Below are 18,500 nucleotides of genomic sequence, written 5' to 3' on the forward strand. Positions count from 1 at the left end.
GAGGAGGGAGAGATATTTCATGTCACTGGGGCCTTGGACCTTCCCTAAGCTTCTTCCATTGATCTGTTTAAACCTCTACTGTGTGTGGCTCCCCACACCAAATAGATTTCTACTTCTGTATTTTTCAAATCAGCACACTAATGAAGAGTAAGCTAAAGAAACAACAGATAAACCGTCGTCTGCCGTGTTAGAGCTGACTAGTATTACCACGAGTATCACATGGGTTTTGAATGTTATCATGTGGGTACTGGGGACTGCCCTCCTAACTGTTCCTTTGGGGATTAACCCAGAAGCCATTTTCAGGGGCATCAGAAGGGGAGAGGTGAATGTGTGCTGGATACTGCTAAACCTGAGGGAGACTGCGGGTTAAGAAACGATGTTCGGAGCACCGCTGCCTGAGGGCACCTGGGATGTCCGCTCTGTGAGACGGTGGGTAGGCCCTGGGGTTGAGCAGGAGCACACATGCCCAAACACCGGCTGTGAGCGGGGCTCCCCCTCCCTGGGCCTGTGGCCCTCGAGCTCAGCTTCCTGCTCCCTGAGGCTGTGTGCACAGGCTCTGCCTCTGTGGCCCTGGCTGCTTTTGAGACCACGTCTTGGACTTGGTCTCTTCAGGAGCTCCGGCAGGGCTCGGCACATACAGTCTTGCTGACAGCCTCCTGGCGTCCTGCAGAGCACGGGAGCCACCCTCTGCCTGTGCGCTGCGCCCTCACACACACAGCTGTCTTGAGTCAGGGGAGGTCAGTCTAACCTCAGCTCAGGCCCCCACCCCCGTGCTCTGGAAGCTCCCCTCATCAGGGCTCCGCCTCTCTCCTCACCTTCGGTTTCTGTTTCAGGAGCCCTGCCCTCTCTCATTGGAAACCGTAAAGGGTCACCGACTCCTGGCTGAGCTGCTGTGTGTTGCTTCTTCTGGAGATGTCTCCCATTTTTAAGATTATATCCCCACACTATGTTGTTGAGTCTTTATTAACTTATTCTTCATCTAGTCTAGTTTTCCCCTTCATAGAGAGGAGAGTGGCAGCCTTCTATCCTCATGGGTGCCTGCAGGCGGCAGATCTGGCTACACTGCCCCTGGTCCCCGGACCTGGATCAGATGTGAGCTGTTCAGAGGAGGGGGACATGGGCACCCACTTCACCACTCTTGCCCTTGGCCTTGCCTCTAAAATGGGGCATGGTGTGACCTGGCACTACCTGTCCAGAGGAACCAAAACTCTTCCCTTTAAAGATGGAGTAGGGGCCCATGGAGACACTGCAGTGGTGACCTGCCGTAATTGTGGAAGGAGAGAGCACAGTTCAGTGAGTATCTACAGCGTAGGAAGGTGCAAACAGGCACTGACTATGAGGTCACTTTGTGGCTAGACTGTCATAAGTGCAGGGGAATGCCAAAATATACATACATACACATCTATTTTAATTTACGTTGCCTGTTCTAGAGGAATCCACCAAATAATTTGGGACATGAGCTATATATAATTGAAAAATTAGAGAACAAAAGATATTATATAATCAACTATCAAATTATATGATATAGATTATAAATGATATAAAATTCGAGGACAGTTTAATAGAGATGAAAAAACAAAACACACTACTCCTGAAAGAAGTAGAACTTGACATTGACTTTCGAGGGTGTGAAGTTTTTTTGTTATTCATCAAAAGGATGTTTCAGTTGAAATAACAGCACAAGCAAAGACACCACATCAGGGATGAGCAAAGAGCGCCTGGAGGGACAGTAAAGGGACGCGTTCACTGCAGTGGATTAAACTGGAAAAAACTTCCATGGCTCTAATATTAATAATATTTGACTACTCTTCTATGCCAACCTGAGAATTAAAGGGCTAGAGGAGATCTGGACAACTCTGCCTCAGAAAAGCATTATAAATAAACTGTACCACAGTGAGATAGGACCTCATCGTTAAGAAAAATTTTCCAGAGAAGCAGACTCTTGAATTTTATAATGTTCATGATGTTACCAAAAATAAAGACATCAAGGGATATCAGAATTCACAGTAATGTCTGATTGATAATTTGATTATTAAAGCTGTGCTGAGTGACAGGATGTGAATTTTTATTCATATGATAGGCTACTGAATAAGTCAGCCAGTTCACCACCTGTATCTCGAGAATGGTGACTGGGTGAATTCACCCACATGGACTGCTTGCTGTGAGGCCCAAGCCGGCCCATCTAAGTCACCTCTCTCAGAACGCTTACACCACAGGGGCTGACAGAGTGTCCTTTCTCATGTCTTCACACGTACTTTAACCTTGTTGTCTGATGAAAGTTAAAAAAAAAAAAAAAGCCTAACAAAGCATCTAAAGAGGTCTAGCAAAATAGTCATTGTTGGGAACTCGCACAGAATGAAACAGCCAGCAAACGGTTTCCTGACGGCTCCCTCACCAAAAACAGTACTCATACAGAATGGGTTTCCTGACGGCCCCCTCACCAGAAACAGCGAGTGGGAGCGATTCCAGCGCGCCGTCGGTGCTGCGGGTGTAGAGACAACAATCATCTGCTGGTTCAGTGGCATGACATCAAATCAAGTAATTATTTGCAGCAAAAAATACAAAAACAAAGCTCATGTTGTTCCTGGCAAACCTTCCTGGCACATCATTTATAATAGAAAAATATTTTATGGCCTGCATAATTACTTCATAACAGAGAAAACCTTGCAGAGAGCGGAAAGAAGGCAGGGGGAGGGTGGGAATAAGGGGGTGCACCGAGTGAAAGTCCCCTCACTGCTGCTCCTCTGTGGAAACGTGTAGCAGCTGCAACACAGAGAAACTTCAAACGGCACTCTAACTCCGAGAGCCACACCGGAAATAAAGGATTGAAGCACCGAATGCCCGTGGATATGGTAGGCATGCTAAAGCACATGGTGTGCAATACCACGGGCTGGATGCTCCCAGATTACAAGCGAGGTAAGGTATGTATCCTGAGAAAATCCTGGGTCACATGGTGTAGCCAAAGATGTAATACCATCAGCAAATCTAGAAGTTGCTCACAGAGTTGTTTTGTCCACAAACATTATGAGCCATGATTACAGAACCAGGTAAACAGCAACCACTGATCCACCATGCCAAGATACTGAAGCCAGGAGAATGGCTCCCATAGTCTTAGTCAGCCAAATTAAATGAGAGTCAACAACTGAGGTGGCACAGAATCACAACCAGCTCCACGACCAACTACTAAGACTGGAGCTGCAAATCATGTGAGCAGCTGACGTTCTTTAGCGACGCCGCGGAGGTGTGTGTTGACTGAATCCCACCAGGTCACCGAACTCCGCCTAGCGGCTCACCTAGGCCTCTCACACGGCCCCGTGACTCTGCTCACCCTCATCAAGGTCACAGTGAAGATGTGCCTCAAGGCAGAAACTTCAGGAGGCTGGGGGCACTAGAGACCAGCCTACATTTCCTAAATTGCTGGCCTGATTTCCTTCAGGCCCTCAAATGTACTTTTTCATTAGGCTGTGTGCCCCAACTTCTGGAGGCAGGAAGAGATGGCCCTCCATAACCAACCAGATGGCTCCATGAACAAAGAGGGCTGCTCTATTCACTGACAGCACATGAGTGTGTACTCAAGAAAGTTGCAACCAGCTTGGTTAGTTTAATTAGTTACAATTATAGACATGATTTTAAAATGTCCAGACAAGGTCCCAGATAAGTGCAGCCATATCCACCTGCAGACCATGTGCCTTGGACCCTGCCATTGAACCTGAGCAAAAGCAGCGGGCAGAGGCTGCCATAAAGGCACGGAGACTGCAGTCAGCATTAAGTGACTGCCACACCATTACCTGTGTTGATGACAGCAAAAAAGAAACAGAGCAGCCAAGTTTAAGCCAATGTGCTCTCAAGACAGCTAGGATTGGCAGCAAACCTCCGAAACACTGCCAACTGGGCAGTGGGCAGAGAGTAGAAGTAAATGAAGGTTACAGATCAGTCTTTAAGCAACCACAAACCAGACACTCACAGCAATACCGTTAGTGCACTGCTGAATGTAAAAATCCTATTTTAGAAGTCATGAAGGTTTGCAGGTAAAGCTAACTTTAAAACTCAGAAGAAAATCACAAATGTACCCAAGAGCCTCTTAAACTCTTACATTCAAGTGACAGTTGCTTTTAATTCTTACCCAGCCAAAGTTATTTTTGGTGGTGGTCCTGGAAGAGTTGATCCTGAGGGGAAAGCAGACCCGTTGATTGCAGATGGTAAGGCTCCACTGTCAAGCTGTGTAAAGTCAAAGGCAAGCATAATTTGAATTAGTATACATTTTAAAAGTTTATTATACCTCCCCCCCAGATATAGACAAAAATGATTTTCTTCTGGAGGTTTATACCACGATCCCTTCACGACAACATCCAGGCCTTGTTATCACCATGGTTCTGCTAATGCCTGAGTGGGTTCCAGCCAAGGGTTTCCGTAGAAGTGAGAGGAGTCCAGCCCCAGTCACCTCACCCACCAGACCACAGGATGCCCTGGGGCGAGAAAGCCTGACTGTGGTCAAAGACTGAAACAGGCCAAGGACTCCGGGCCAAGCCACCTACAAGCTGACAAGTGGTTCACACGGCTGTCAGTTGGTTGCCCAGTGTTATTGCAATGGACATTTTTTTCACTTTTATGAACTACAAATTCGGAAACAAATTCGATAACATAGTTCTATAAACTAAACATGTTCTTTAATTATTATTATGTTCTTAGTTTAACACAAGAGATCTTGACATTTGAAATCTCATTGGCAACCATTACTTTTTCATCTAATCATAAAAAATTTTGTAATCAAGTTTAACAAATTCAAAACCAGTGTCCTAATCTCTGCATTATCCATGTCCTTTGCTTTTTGGTTCTCACGTTCTTTTATTGTATATTATCCATTCACATGGATTACAGGGAAAGGAAAGGGTAGCAAAATCAACGTTGACCTTTTTTTTCTTAAAAGAAGCTTGAAGAAATTTCAACTGTTGAATAAGTTTAGATTTTGAAATTATTTGTGTATATCACAAACATCCTATCCTTGTCCCTTCCTCCCTGAAAACTTTAAATTTAAAAATAAGCTTTATTTAAGAAATATAGTTTTGGAATTTCCTGGAAGTCTGGTGGCTAGGACTCTGTACTTTCACTGCTAAAGACCTGGGTTTGATTCCTGGTCAGGGAACTTCCCTGGCGGCTCAGACGGTAAAGCGCCTGCCTACAATGTGGGAGACCTGAGTTCGATCCCTAGGTCGGGAAGATCCCCTGGTCTGGAAGATCCCCTGGAGAAGGCAATGGAAACCCACTCCAGTACCCTTGCCTGGAGAATCCCATGGATGGAGGACCCTGGTGGGCTGCAGTCCACGGGGTTGCAAAGAGTCAGACACGACTGAACGACTTCACTTTCAGGGAACTAAAATCCCACAAGCCACTCAGTGCAGTCAAAAAAAAAGAAGCATGATCTTGGGAAAACACAATTTATCTATCTTCCTTTCTCTCTTCTGCTTCTTTTATCATTGTGTGTAATCATTCCCTGATGGGCCCTGAAGACACTGAGAAACCACCCAGGGTCCAACTCCTTCATTACAAATCCCCCACCACAGTCTCACAGGGAGTCACCACCAGAACCACCCTCGTGGGTCTTGAGAGCTGGGAGGCTCTGTGTTCCTCTCCCCCGCTTTGCTAGAGGGAAGTGTTCACCAGTGACTGCACCTGTTTCCTTTACAGTCACCCAGACACCCAATTATTGGGCCCACACCTCCTCGTGGCAGTCCATGAGGAGTAGACTTCTCTGGACTTTTGCCTTCTTTTGAGGAAGTGATTTAACAGTTCTTGAGGTTGAGACGATTCTCAGAATAAACCAGATATAATTTCTCTCTCTTTTGCTTATTTATTTAGCCTCAAAGTAAAGCAGAGAAAAAGAGATGTCTTTTAAGTAAGATGTCTTCTGTCGCATTCCACTTCCTCCTGCTCCCCCCCTCTCGCTTGCTCCACCCTTGCCCCATCAGCCTCCTGACTGTCTCCACAGCCCACTGGACCCAGACTGTGAGTGCTGCTCCCCATGCCTGAAAGGCCCTTCCATGTGACAGTGACATGGTTCACCTCTTCTTCTCTCTCAAGACTGCGCTCGAGTGTCACCTTCTCAGTGGCGCCAACACTCACCACCTTGCTTAGACTTGCCACCTGCCTTCCTCCTCAAACCCCCACCTCCAGTGCCCTGCCTCTGCTCTCCTAGCATACAGTATAATTTATTTATTTATTAGGTTTGCTTATTGTCTGTCTCCCACACTGAAATGTAAACTGTGGGAGGGCAGAGTCATCTGTTCTGCTTTGATTTGTTTTGGGGGGTTCGCTTAATATTGGCTCACGGATGTAACCCAAGTGCTCAGGCATGCTGCCCTGTTGAAGGCCACCCTCTATGAAGGCCTGATACATGTTAGCTTTGCTCCAGCCCTCAGTCCACAGATATAACCAAGAATTGCAAGATCTCTGCTCTATGGAGCTTGTATTCCTGTGGGTGGATACAGGCCAACAAACAAACTGAAGAACACAAGACAGTAACAGTGTGTGCAGAGAATCAAACAGGTGCTGTGACAGAGAGTGGCCGTCTACCCTGGGGACGTACGGAAGGCTCTTCTGGAGAGGGGGCATTTTACATCAAGACTTAAGGAAAAGAGTACATTTGTCTTATATTTAATCTATGCACATTATGGTGTAATCATAAAAGCATTTTAAATAAAGAGCATTTTCCTGATGTGGACAAAGGTGGGAAATAAATATTCTAGACCAAGTGAGGGGTATGTGCTGATGGGTGTCAGGACCACAAAGGACACATTCAGCAAATGGGGCAGAACTGGGGTCCAGAGGCCATAGGAAGGGCCAGGTTGTCTCACAGAGCCGGCAGAGAAGGGGGTCTTAGACTCACTCTGCTACTCCCAGTGCCTAACGTGGGGTGAAGGTGTTGGATACTTGGTTTAACCACTGATTGTAAAACAGAGGATAAATATACTTTCTGAGTAATTCAAACTTCAACAATTGAAATTTCAACAGACAATAATACCCTATTGTATTTTTTTTTTATTAAAGCAATAACTCACTTGTTGTGTAATGAGATTTAATTTTGCTGGTACTGGCAAAAATCTTCCTACTAAAGTAGTCATGGGTTTAGGGACATCTGTAAGGAAGACAATTACAATTTATTGATAGCATATATTGTTCCTTTTCCACTTGCACATGGAAGAAAGTACAAAAATGATAATGTATCACGAGTTTAACCTGTGCAAAGTCATTTACACTTCTCTTGAACCCATTTATGTTTTCTATAAAACCTTTCTGGTCAATGTTTTCAGCTTGGGTTTGTTTGTTTGTTTGCTTGCTTGCTTTTACTTATTACACCTTTTTTCTTTGTCATAATGCTACTTTACTTGCGCTTCCGGGATGTTACGCTAAAAAATGTCGCTGCCCAGGTTCCTACACTCTGCGCCACGGTGCCCTCGAGAGCTGCCGCACTCGCCAGGGAGGCACTAGATACGTCCCGTTTTCAAAGAAAGCACAGCGCCCCCTGTGGGACGACACACGAACCACTTTCAGTTTATGTGTGTTCTTCCTCAGGTTCTAATTTAATGGCATGTAATGGGAGCAAACTACTTAAGATTGGAACCGATAACGAATTTCTTTGGCCTAAGCGCCCGTGAGACACTACGGTCCCTGTCAAATTCCGTGTTTGAACTGGAGTGACAGGAGAAGTCTCCTGATTGCCCACCTACTGAAGGCTTGTGCCTCCTTTGAGTGGTGTTTCCTTGAGATTTATGTAACTGAATCCATCTATTTCATGGTGATATTTAATGTGTACACAGTGACAAGGGAAACTAGGCTGGGGGCTGAGCAGTTACGGTGATATGACAAGGACATAGATGAGGAGAGCATTATGTAAATCTTCCTTCTGGGGATGATCTAAGGCATTAGGATTTTGTCGTGTTCCAGAAGGAAGGGAATTGGGAAAGAAGCCTTCTCTGCCTGTGTAGAGGATCAGAGGCAGCTCTGACCCACAGGGACTGGAGCCAGAAAACCCATGGCTGGTGTGCAGCAAAGTGCTCCTGGAGGCACTTTGCATCATAGAAAAGTAAATGCCTTAGAGGCATGTTATCTGTCCCTGGATAAGGAGACTATCAGGATGGAATAGCAGTTACATTCTGTCTTTTTGCCCTGGGCTCCAAAGGCTCACTGAAATGGCATCAGGACTGAATATTGACTTAAATTATGACAAGGTCAGTGAATCATATGATAATGAAATATTCTGGTTAAATTCAAGCTTTAGGGTAACACAATTATGTGCATAGTACACACAGATGCCCAGTTTTTGAGTATTAGTGTCTAACTTTTGTAAACACAATCTTAAAACTATGTCATTTGACCTTCCTTTAATCATTCATAAGTCATTTGATGGTAATCAAGTAGTTATAGATTATTTATTATTATTGCACCAGTTTAAAGAAGTTTCTGAATAAATCAATGGCAGATAAGTCAGCATTTGATAGTTATTTCAGAACTCATGATGATTAAAGCAGAGTGGTGGTTCTCCTTGACTGCATTAAAACATTTACATTAAAATCTGTATAATTTTTGCCACATCTGAACAGTCAACCCACTGCCTAATCTGGGAAAGTTTGTTTCAACCCAGTTACCTCTGGCCACACCACTCATGGGTACAAGTAGTTGCCTATTAGCATCACAAAGCTCTCTACAGATAGCAGAAGGAGAGGACAGCTATCTAAGAATTTGAGATAGTCAGAACAATGTACATAAATTAACCTATAAAGATATATTTTTCTAGTCTTAACTCACTAATATGGGCTGTAGGGGTTGCCAAGTTGCCTAACTGCCTATTTCACTTTCACTCTATGTACATATTCACAAACATATTCACTTACCAACTTCCATGTGATATATGACATATTTTTCTATTAATTTACTTTGTACCTGACTGTAGATAATTATTTTGGTCTTGATACTGAGGAACCAAATGAAGTGCTTTTAGTTCTCTTGTGCCAGAATTGTCTATACACAGCATTTGTGTACCCCCTTTCAACTGACATATCACCTAAAATGAAAAATAATGATCAGGCTTCATTTTTAAAAAGATATCCAGTAATATGAATCTAAGTAAACTTAAATCCAAGAACACAGTTTTAATGCACAATTTAAGTTTTAATGGAAAATGGTAAACTATAGATGTATTCTCACTTTTTTACTCTACAATAACATGCTCTCTGGAGGGACCACAAGGCAAAAAAATTCCCGGGGAAATGTCTTGTGAGGTGTGTTCAGTGTGTTAAGAGAAGTTCCTGCTCACACCTGTCTCTACAGGTATAGGCTTAGGGTAGGGAACAGGTGACTATGAACCAGAGCTTCTGTCCACCTGTCCAGGTATTCCACGGTCTTCAGGAATGGAGAGAGTGTGCTGATTTGCCCAACCTGGCCCCACTGAAATCCAGTTAACCAGAGGAAGGGCTTTGTCCCCCTGCCTCCATCTCTGTAGCTGGTCAACTACTTAGAATAATCTTTAATTTTATGACAGTTGTTCTCTCCTGCCACATGCACATGTTATTATTAACATCTAATGTGTTTTTAAGATACCCATTTATTTCATTTCCTACAAGTACAGTTTAGAAAGTTTAATCCAAGTACTGGAAAATTCCAAGAAACCATGTCAATCTTTCTGGACCTGACCAGTACCCTCAGATCACGTAGTTGGATTCTGACCATATATAAATCCCCAGCAAGCCTGGTGAAGTCAGCCAGTCCACCATACCAGTCAAGCCAAGCATGGACTCAGCCCTCCTATGGGCAGCCCTGTCCATGACAATGTAGCATGAACATGAAGGTAAGAGAAGTCACTGTCTCTCACTGCACGTAGCTTCTAATTCTGATGGTAAAATCACAAATACCCAGAGAAACTATGGTTTCTGTTGTTAGGTTGCCTTTGGGTTTCCTAGACAGGAAAACCCAAATAAGCTTAAAGGATCAATGTCACCAAAATAACACACATATAGCCTACATTAATGAGGTGCTGATCGCCAGCTCACACCTTCAGATCATCCTGACACTGGATAAGAGGCCAGCATTCATGTTCCATTGGAATTTTCTTTGTATTTAGAGGATAATTATAGCCACACACACACAGATGCACAGATGGGCTGAGTGGACCGTCCAGGCCTCTTCCTATTGCACAGTTCTGGACTCCTGAGGGACACAATCCTGTCCCTCCTGTGAGCATTCTAACATTACTCAGGAGTCTTGTGTAATCGGAAGAGTTCTCATCCTGTTCACCTGATCTAAGTGTCCTAGAAAAGCTCTGCTCATTCTCAAGTATTTTCCAGTTAAAGTACACACCTTAGGTTTACGGTCTCCTTTCTTGGAATAGAGAGCTGATAGTGGGGACAGCAATTGGTTCTTTGGACCTTTTGCCGAATGAATGCTTGGGGCTGGATTCCCTGGTTTCCCTCCCTTTTTGGTCCTCAACACACCACTTACAAACAGACTATGCAACATCTCTGTTTTCTGACACATAAAATGTAGATAAAAATAATGTCTACCCTACAGAGTTTGTCTGTATTAGTAGCTCAGTCGTGTCTGACTCTTTGTGACTCCATGGACTGTATCCCGCCAGGCTCCTCTGTCCATGGGATTCTCCAGGCAAGAATACTAGAATGGGTTGCCATTTCCTTCTCCAGGGACTCTTCCCAACCCAAGGATCAAATCCAGATCTCCCGCATTGCAGGCAGACTCTTTACTGTCTGAGCCACCAGGGCAGTTGATAGATTAAATAAAACAACAAACATGCAAACCTATCACATAAACCACAAATGTTACTGATTCCTATCTTACTTGAGTGTTAGTTGGTAGGAGGGATTTGGAGGCAGGCAGGGAGGAAAGCAGCTTCTGCCTTGCAGCCACAGAACCGCAGCTGCCCCCTCCCACCAGCATGCCAAACCACACAGGTCAGCAGCTGCTCCTTTCCTGGGCCAACCCTGGGTCTGCCTGGACTGAGGTGACTTACGGCTTCTCTCTTTAGTGAATACATCAGTGTCCTAATCTTTGATTTGCTAAGATCGAGTAGAAGAGAATCTTAGATGTGAAAGAAACATTAGAAAGACTCTAATTATATCCCTCTTTTCATAGATAAGACAATCAAAAATGCTGACTCGACAAGTAAACAATGACTGAAAATATTTTACTGTTGACTTAGTAATGATAAGGGTCAAACATTTAACATCATGTTAGTCAGACACATTTTCTTTGGCATAATTACCATTGGGTTAGAGTCTTTCTTATGAGAGCAACTAGAGGCATCCTCTGCTCCTTGAGATGATGGGAACTTGCAACATGACTCCTGGGCCAGAGGATGTTGGAAGGTTGCTTCATCCAAATTGTTACTTGTGATAGAATCACCTGCTTCCTTGATTTCAACCTGAAAAAGTAAACGTTATCTTAGAAATCACATTGTGGACACTGCACTTTATTTACAGTTGCATAATATAGAAAATTCTTTGTAGAAGTTACATTTTTGAAGTAAAGAACATTCTTATGCTTAGCATCCTCTCTTCCTCACTATTAATTCGTCCTCTGGGGCGACAAGTCATCTGACCATCCTGGCTGGGGATCAAGAACACCAGAGAGATCAGGATCATCTGCCCATGAGGTGTGGGGATGTGACTTCGATGTAAAACCCTCTTGCTGTTTGAAAAACATGTTGTGGGTAATTTGAGAAGATTCTGTGATTGGTCAGCTCCCCCTTAAGCTTCTAGACAACCCTCTACTACAAAAGAGCTGGCTGCCTCTTGGGACCTTCCTTAAAATTGCCTAAAATGCTTCTCCTTAATCATCATTCTCAGAGCACGCTCATTAAGTTGTATTAATGTTCTAGTCTGTTTTGTGTTTTCCTCAAGAAGCCAGACATCTTTGCTGATGTTTTAATGATATTTATATTGTAACTTGGAGCTTCCCAGGTGCCCTAGTGGTAAAGAATCCTCCTGCCAATATAAGAGACATAAGAGATGTGGGTTTCCCCAAGTCGGGAAGATCCCCTGGAGGAGGGCATGGCAACCCATTCCAGTATTCTTGCCTGGAGAATCCTATGGACAGGGGAGCCTGGCGGGCTACAGTCCATGGGGTAGCAAAGGGTGGCGGGACGTGACTGAAGCAATTTAGCACACATGCATATTGTAACTTACAATGTATTTATAGTAATGTTTATAATTAAATAGTAGAGCTTCCCTCACTGAATGGTAGAACGATAATTAACATGAAAACTGTGAGGGTAGAGAATAACTGCCAGCTTTGTTTTTTAAGCTATCTTCTGCAACAACTCAGTGACACATCAGCAAAAGTACCAAAACTAGGGAGAAACATCAATGATGTCATTGAAAGTCAATGGAATTTAAAAAACTAAGTAGTCTCGATGCTTTAAAAAAAATACCACTAAAGTGTTTCAAAAAAAACTTACCATTTAAAGTGTTTCAAAACTATAATTATATATATAGTATATGTATAGTATATATAAATATATTATAATGTATATAACATGTGTACACCCATGGCAGATTCATGTTGATGTATGGCAAAACCAGTACAATATTGTAAAGTAGTTAGCCCCCAATTAAAATCAATAAATTTATATTAAAAATATGATAACAGTATAATAAATATAAATATAATATATAAAATATATAATATTATATAATGTACTATATTAATATTAATTATATAATTCTAAATTATTATATATAATTATATACAATATAATTTTATTTTTATTAAAGTATAAAATTATAAAATTATAAAATTAAAATTATAAACTTTTAATTATATATACATTAATATATATTATTATATATTATCTATATTATCTATAACATATAACTATTATATAATAAATATATATTATATATATGTTTGTTAGTTGAAGTCAGCTAGTTGACTATATATTTAATATATATTATAGTATATATATTATATACTATAGATATAATAGATATTATATATTTATATTATTTATATATTATATATATCATATAATTATATATATACTATATATATACATATATACATAGAATTATATATTTATAATTTCTATATATAATTATATATATTTATGTTCACACATATAACATATATATAATATATACTTTATATTATATAATAATTTATATTATAAATTATATAAATTTATATATAATTATAAATGTATATTATATAAATATATATTATGTATGATTATATTATATATAATTATAAAATTAAGATGTAATTTTATATATTGATTATAAATAATATATATTATATAATATATATAATAAAATGTAATATACACTAATTTAATTATATTAATATATATTGTTATATTATTATTATATATTTTTAAAGTGCTTCTTTAAAATGTGATAATGTAAGGAGATCAGGAAATAGAAGTCAACCCACAATTTATATGGTCTCTCCCCCTACTTAACCTCCACAGACTGCCTGTTAGAGAGCACAGGTGAATTTTCCCAAAGGCCAGGAGGCAGATCATAAAGTCCTTCAAAGAAGATGGTGATTCTAAGGTAACATTCTGAAGACCTTCTGTAAAATCACAACAGAGACAACTATCTTTCAAAGTGTGGGGACTGACTCAGACTTGAAGATCATCTAAGTTAAAATCTGGGACCCAAACAATTAATTATTTTCATGGACTGGCAAATCCCCTAGCACAGCAGACTAGTATCTAGGTAGAAATTTTTTTAAAGATATAGGAAAGTTTAGCAATATTTCAAGTTATAACTTTTTTTAGACATTTCAAATTTTACAGAAATGTAGAATTTTTCAATTTTCTCTGCTTTCTGCTTTGGGGAATTTGTCATGTACATGTCATCAAAGTTTAGATTTTGGTTTTTAGGGAAGAATAATTTTATTTTTTTAATTTATTTTTTAAATGATCAAGGCTTAGATTTAACTTGCTGCTGCTGCTGCTAAATTGCTTCAGTCGTGTCCGACTCTGTGCGACCCCAGAGATGGCAGCCCACCAGGCTCCCCTGTCCCTGGGATTCTCCAGGCAAGAACACTGGAGTGGGTTGCCATTTCCTTCTCCAATGCATGAAAGTGAAAAGTGAAAGTGAAGTCACTCAGTCGTGTCCAACTCCTAGTGACCCCATGGACTGCAGCCCACCAGGCTCCTCCATCCATGGGATTTGCCAGGCAAGAGTACTGGAGTGGGGTGCCATTGCCTTCTCCAGATTTAACTTATTTCCCTGTAATTAACAGATACTTATATAGTAAATATATCAGTTCCTCAATCCCATGCAACTGATACTTGGACTACTTATAGTATAGTAAAACCCTATTTTTACAGAATAAACAGAGGTCAATATGTGGAAATGAATTTCTAGAAAAAGGAAATTAGCAACGGACCCTGAATATTTACTGAAAAATAATTTCATTCTGTTTAAATGATAAACATGTTTGTGCTAAATCTTTTTCATTTTATTAATAAATTTGGACTGTCAGAATCATGTGACTCAGATGGTAAAGAATCTGCCTTCAATGTGGGAGACCTGGGTTTGATGCCTGGGTTGGGAAGATCCCCTGCAGAAAGGCATGGCAACCCACTCCAGTATTTTTGCCTGGAGAATCCCATGGACAGAGGAGCCTGGTGGGCTACAGTCCAAGGGATCGCAAAGAGTCAGACATGACTGAGTGACTAACACTTGGAATTTGTCAATAAAATAAAAAAAAAAAAAAAAGAAATATCATCCAAGTAGTCCCTCCTTTATTTTGCTGAAGTTGAGTTACATTAAAAGAGAATTTACTATTTTAATGAGCTAATTCCCTTCCCGTTCTGGTGAACACTGAGTCCACTGGGCACAGGAAGGGAACTGCACTTGGACCAACAGGCAGAAGGTGCTGGGACACAAGTTTGGCCCGGTAGCAAGATGGAATGTCCGACACTTCAAGCCATCTGAAAAAGATTCCGAGAAAGACCTCTGCACTGACTGAAGTCTGGAGGAACAAGGTGTGCTCTCTGGTTTCTCCAGGCTTCAGCCTCTCTTCCCCAACTTTCCTGTGCACTAAGGAGCAGAAAACAGGAATCTAAGCTCCTGCTGCTATGGTTTATGATATATAAACAAAGTCAGGTTCCAGCCATCTTAATACCAACTCAAAAATGTTCCACACAGGCTTAATTTATAACTTACTAAAATTAGTGGTTGAGTAATCTAATTTTCCAAACTAGATCCTTTTGGGGGGCCAGTACACATTTCCTTGGAAATCCTTTTCTTCCTTTAAAAACTGATTTTTTAGTTTCAGCAAAAATAAAACAGAAAACGGGAATTCCCTGGTGGTCCAGTGGTTAGGACTCTGTGCTTTCACCACCCAAAGCCCAGGTTCAAAGTAAATAAATAAGAACAAAGCAGAAAATTACTAGTGGTTATCCACAGCAAAATAGGGTAGCTGGCTGACAATTAGCATGAATTCATATAGACTCTGATTTATATTACATACACTTGAGGAACAGCTACTTACTAACAGAGGGAAGCTCTAACACCGTGATTTCACAGCTCACCAAACACAAGTACTAACTGTAAGTCCTACCTAGCAGTGAGTTCTAGCTGTGGAAAATTCTTAAAGAGATGGGAATACCAAACCACCTTACCTGCCTCCTGAGAAATCTGTAAAGTAGGTGAAGAAGCAAGAGAACTGGACATGGAACAAAAGACTGGTTCCAAATTGGGAAAGGAGTATGTCAAGGCTGTATATTGTTACCCTGCTTATTTAACTTATATGTTGTATCATGCTAGATGCTGGGCTGGATGCAGCACAAGCTGGGATCAAGACTGCCAGGAGAAATATCAATAACCTCAGATACAGAGATGACACCACCCTTATAGCAGAAAGCGAAGAACTAAAAAGCCTCTTGGTGAAAGTGAAAGAGGAGAGTGAAAGAATTGGCTTAAAGCTCAACATTCAGAAAGCTAAGATCATGGCATTCAGTCCCATCACTTCATGGCAAATAGATGGGGAAACAATGGAAACAGTGAGAGACTGTTGTTTTGGCTCCAAAATCACTGCAGATGGTGACTGCAGCCATGAAATCAAAAGACGCTTGCTCCTTGGAAAAAAAGCTATGACCAAACTAGACAGCATATTAAAAAGCAAAGACATTACTTTGCCAACAAAGGTCCATCTAGTCGAAGCCATGGTTTTTCCAGTAGTCATGTATAGATGTGAGAGTTGGACTATAAAGAAAGCTCAGTGCCGAAGAATTGATGCTTTTGAGCCGTGATGTTGGAGAAGACTCTTCAGAGTCCCTTGGACTGCAAGGAGATCCAACCAGTCCATCCTATATTCATTGGAAGGACTGATGCTGAAGCTGAAACTCCAATACTTTGGCCACCTGATGCGAAGAACTGACTCATTGGAAAAGACCCTGATGCTGGGAAATATTGAAGACCAGAGGAGAAGGGGATGACAATGGATGAGATGGTTGGATGACATCACCAACTTGATGGACATGAGTTTGAGCAAGCTCCAGGAGTTGGTGATGGACAGGGAAGCCTGGCGTGCTGCAGTTCATGGGGTTGCAAAGAGCCGGACATGACTGAGTGACTGATCTGAGCTATGAATTAGAACCCTTATAAATCTAAAGGGGAAAATATGTAAAAGGCCAGTGCATGAAAACTCACTGCACTTGTTTTCACAGACACTAGGGCTTCTTTCCTAAAGCTGCTTTTAAAACTTTCTAGGGACTTCCCTGGTGATCCAGTGGTTAGGACTCCCACTTCCATAGCAAGGGGCACAATTTGATCCCTGCCGGCAGAGCTAAAAAAAAAAAAAAAAAAATTCTAGTTGTTTCCCTTCTCTTTTGTTTTTTAATCCCTGCTGTGTCAGGCCATGTATTTTTTGTTTTTTAAATATTTATTTGGCTGCACGAGTTCTTAGTTTATGCACATGGTATCTTCGATCTTCCTTGCAGAATGTGGGATCTTGGAATCTTTAGTTGTGGCATGTGGGATCTAGTTCCCTGGCCAACGATTGAACCAAGGTCCCCTGGATTGAGAGTGTGAAGTCTTAGCCACTGGACCACCAGGGAAGTCCCTGAGTCAGGCCAGATCTTACCTAGGGATGAAGGACCTAATGCACCATCAGGGAGGATGCTTGGCTGGCTGATACATCTCGCTTTAGCAAGGGATGCGCCTTGTTGGGAATGGTGAGTCCAATAGTGATGCTACTGACAGGAAAAATCGAGGTAAAAGTCCTCCCTCTCTATTGGGGAAGGGGAGCAGGGGGAGTTGCGCGATGCGGATCTTACTGGAATCACGCGGACACCGGGGTGGGCGGCTCCGTCCCTGGCCCAGGCGCCCAGGGGCACGAAGGCAGAGCTCCTGTGCGGGGTGAGCAGGGAGGACAGGAAGTGGATGTTGTAGGCCTGCGGCTGCGGGGCAGCAGAGAAAACGGTGTCTTCCAGGGGGTTGAGCTCGGGGAGGTTCGGGTACTCCCCCAGGAGTCCCTCGTCTTCGTTCTCATCCATCAGCAGCTCCACTTTGACCTTGCTTTGGCAGTCCCCGCCGAGCGCGGGGTTGAAGGCGTGCAGCAGGGGCTCTTTGGGATCCGCTGGGCCCAGGTACACATCCTTGAAGAAGTGAAAATCGTCTTCCTCGTGCTTTACCGCCACCGGAGTTTTCAGGGGAAGGTTTTCAGGAACAAACTGACTCTCGGCGCTGAAGAGGTCTGTCACCATCTCGTCTTCGGGGCTGGACATGCTGCCCAGCAGAGGGGCGTCTTCCATGGCCACTGGGGGCGCCGAGGCCTGGGCATCGCCCCGCACCTGCAACGACGCGGCCCGGTCAGCGGCGGCCCCCAGAGGGCCCTGCAGCCATTCCGGGGGGCCCGCGGCTCCTAGGATCTGATGCGATCGCCCGCCACTCCCAGGGTCTGGTCTGGGGGTACCGCCGCCCCCGGAATCTGACCGGGGGCCCCGACGCCCCCAAGATCTGATTCGGAGGGCCGCCGCTCCCAGGGGCTGACAAGGAAAGGGTCTTGCGGGATGACAGGGGGAAGGGTCCCGCCGTTCCCAAGGGACCGACGGGGTCGCGGCCCGCCGCTCCCAGGGACTGGCCTGGGGGTCCCACCGTCCCAGGCGAGGACGACCAGAGAAGGGCTCCCTGCTGGCCCGACGGGCTGACAGGAGCGGTGTCCCGTCGCTCCCAGAGGAATGACGGAGGCAGCGTCCCGCCGGAGGTCCCGCCGTCCCCGACAGGGACGAAAGGGGTGGGGGGTCCCTCCGCCCCCTCGAGGCTGACTCGGGGCCCACGGTCCCCCTCCCGTCTGCAAGCCCGAGGCCGGGCCCGGGACCGCGGGGAAAGCCGGCGAGGCCGGAGTGTCAGGCGCTGGAGGGGTTCCCCGTCAGGTCTCCTCAGACGACGCACCTGGGCCCGCGGGAGCTGTCGGAGCACCTAGCGCAAATGTGGGGGCGAGGCGGGGCAAGCCGTTGCGTTGGCCGTTGGGAGGAG

The 18,500-nt window shown here is 43.4% G+C and overlaps 1 protein-coding gene across 1 annotated transcript in view; it reads right to left on the reverse strand.

Annotated features, from left to right (window-relative positions):
- TESMIN (testis expressed metallothionein like protein) overlaps positions 1-18,500 on the reverse strand; it is a 40,785-nt gene extending 22,285 nt beyond the window's left edge. The window contains exons 1-6 of the mRNA XM_006063956.3: positions 18,417-18,500; positions 17,300-17,815; positions 11,270-11,428; positions 8,938-9,058; positions 7,056-7,132; positions 4,124-4,218 (exon numbers count right to left, since the gene is read on the reverse strand). Coding sequence (XP_006064018.1) covers positions 4,124-4,218; positions 7,056-7,132; positions 8,938-9,058; positions 11,270-11,428; positions 17,300-17,776 — 929 coding nt within the window. The 5' untranslated portion in view covers positions 17,777-17,815; positions 18,417-18,500. The remainder of the gene's footprint in view (positions 1-4,123; positions 4,219-7,055; positions 7,133-8,937; positions 9,059-11,269; positions 11,429-17,299; positions 17,816-18,416) is intronic.

This window comes from Bubalus bubalis, chromosome 5 (assembly GCF_019923935.1).
Source record: "Bubalus bubalis isolate 160015118507 breed Murrah chromosome 5, NDDB_SH_1, whole genome shotgun sequence".
Classification (NCBI taxonomy): Eukaryota; Metazoa; Chordata; class Mammalia; order Artiodactyla; family Bovidae; genus Bubalus; species Bubalus bubalis.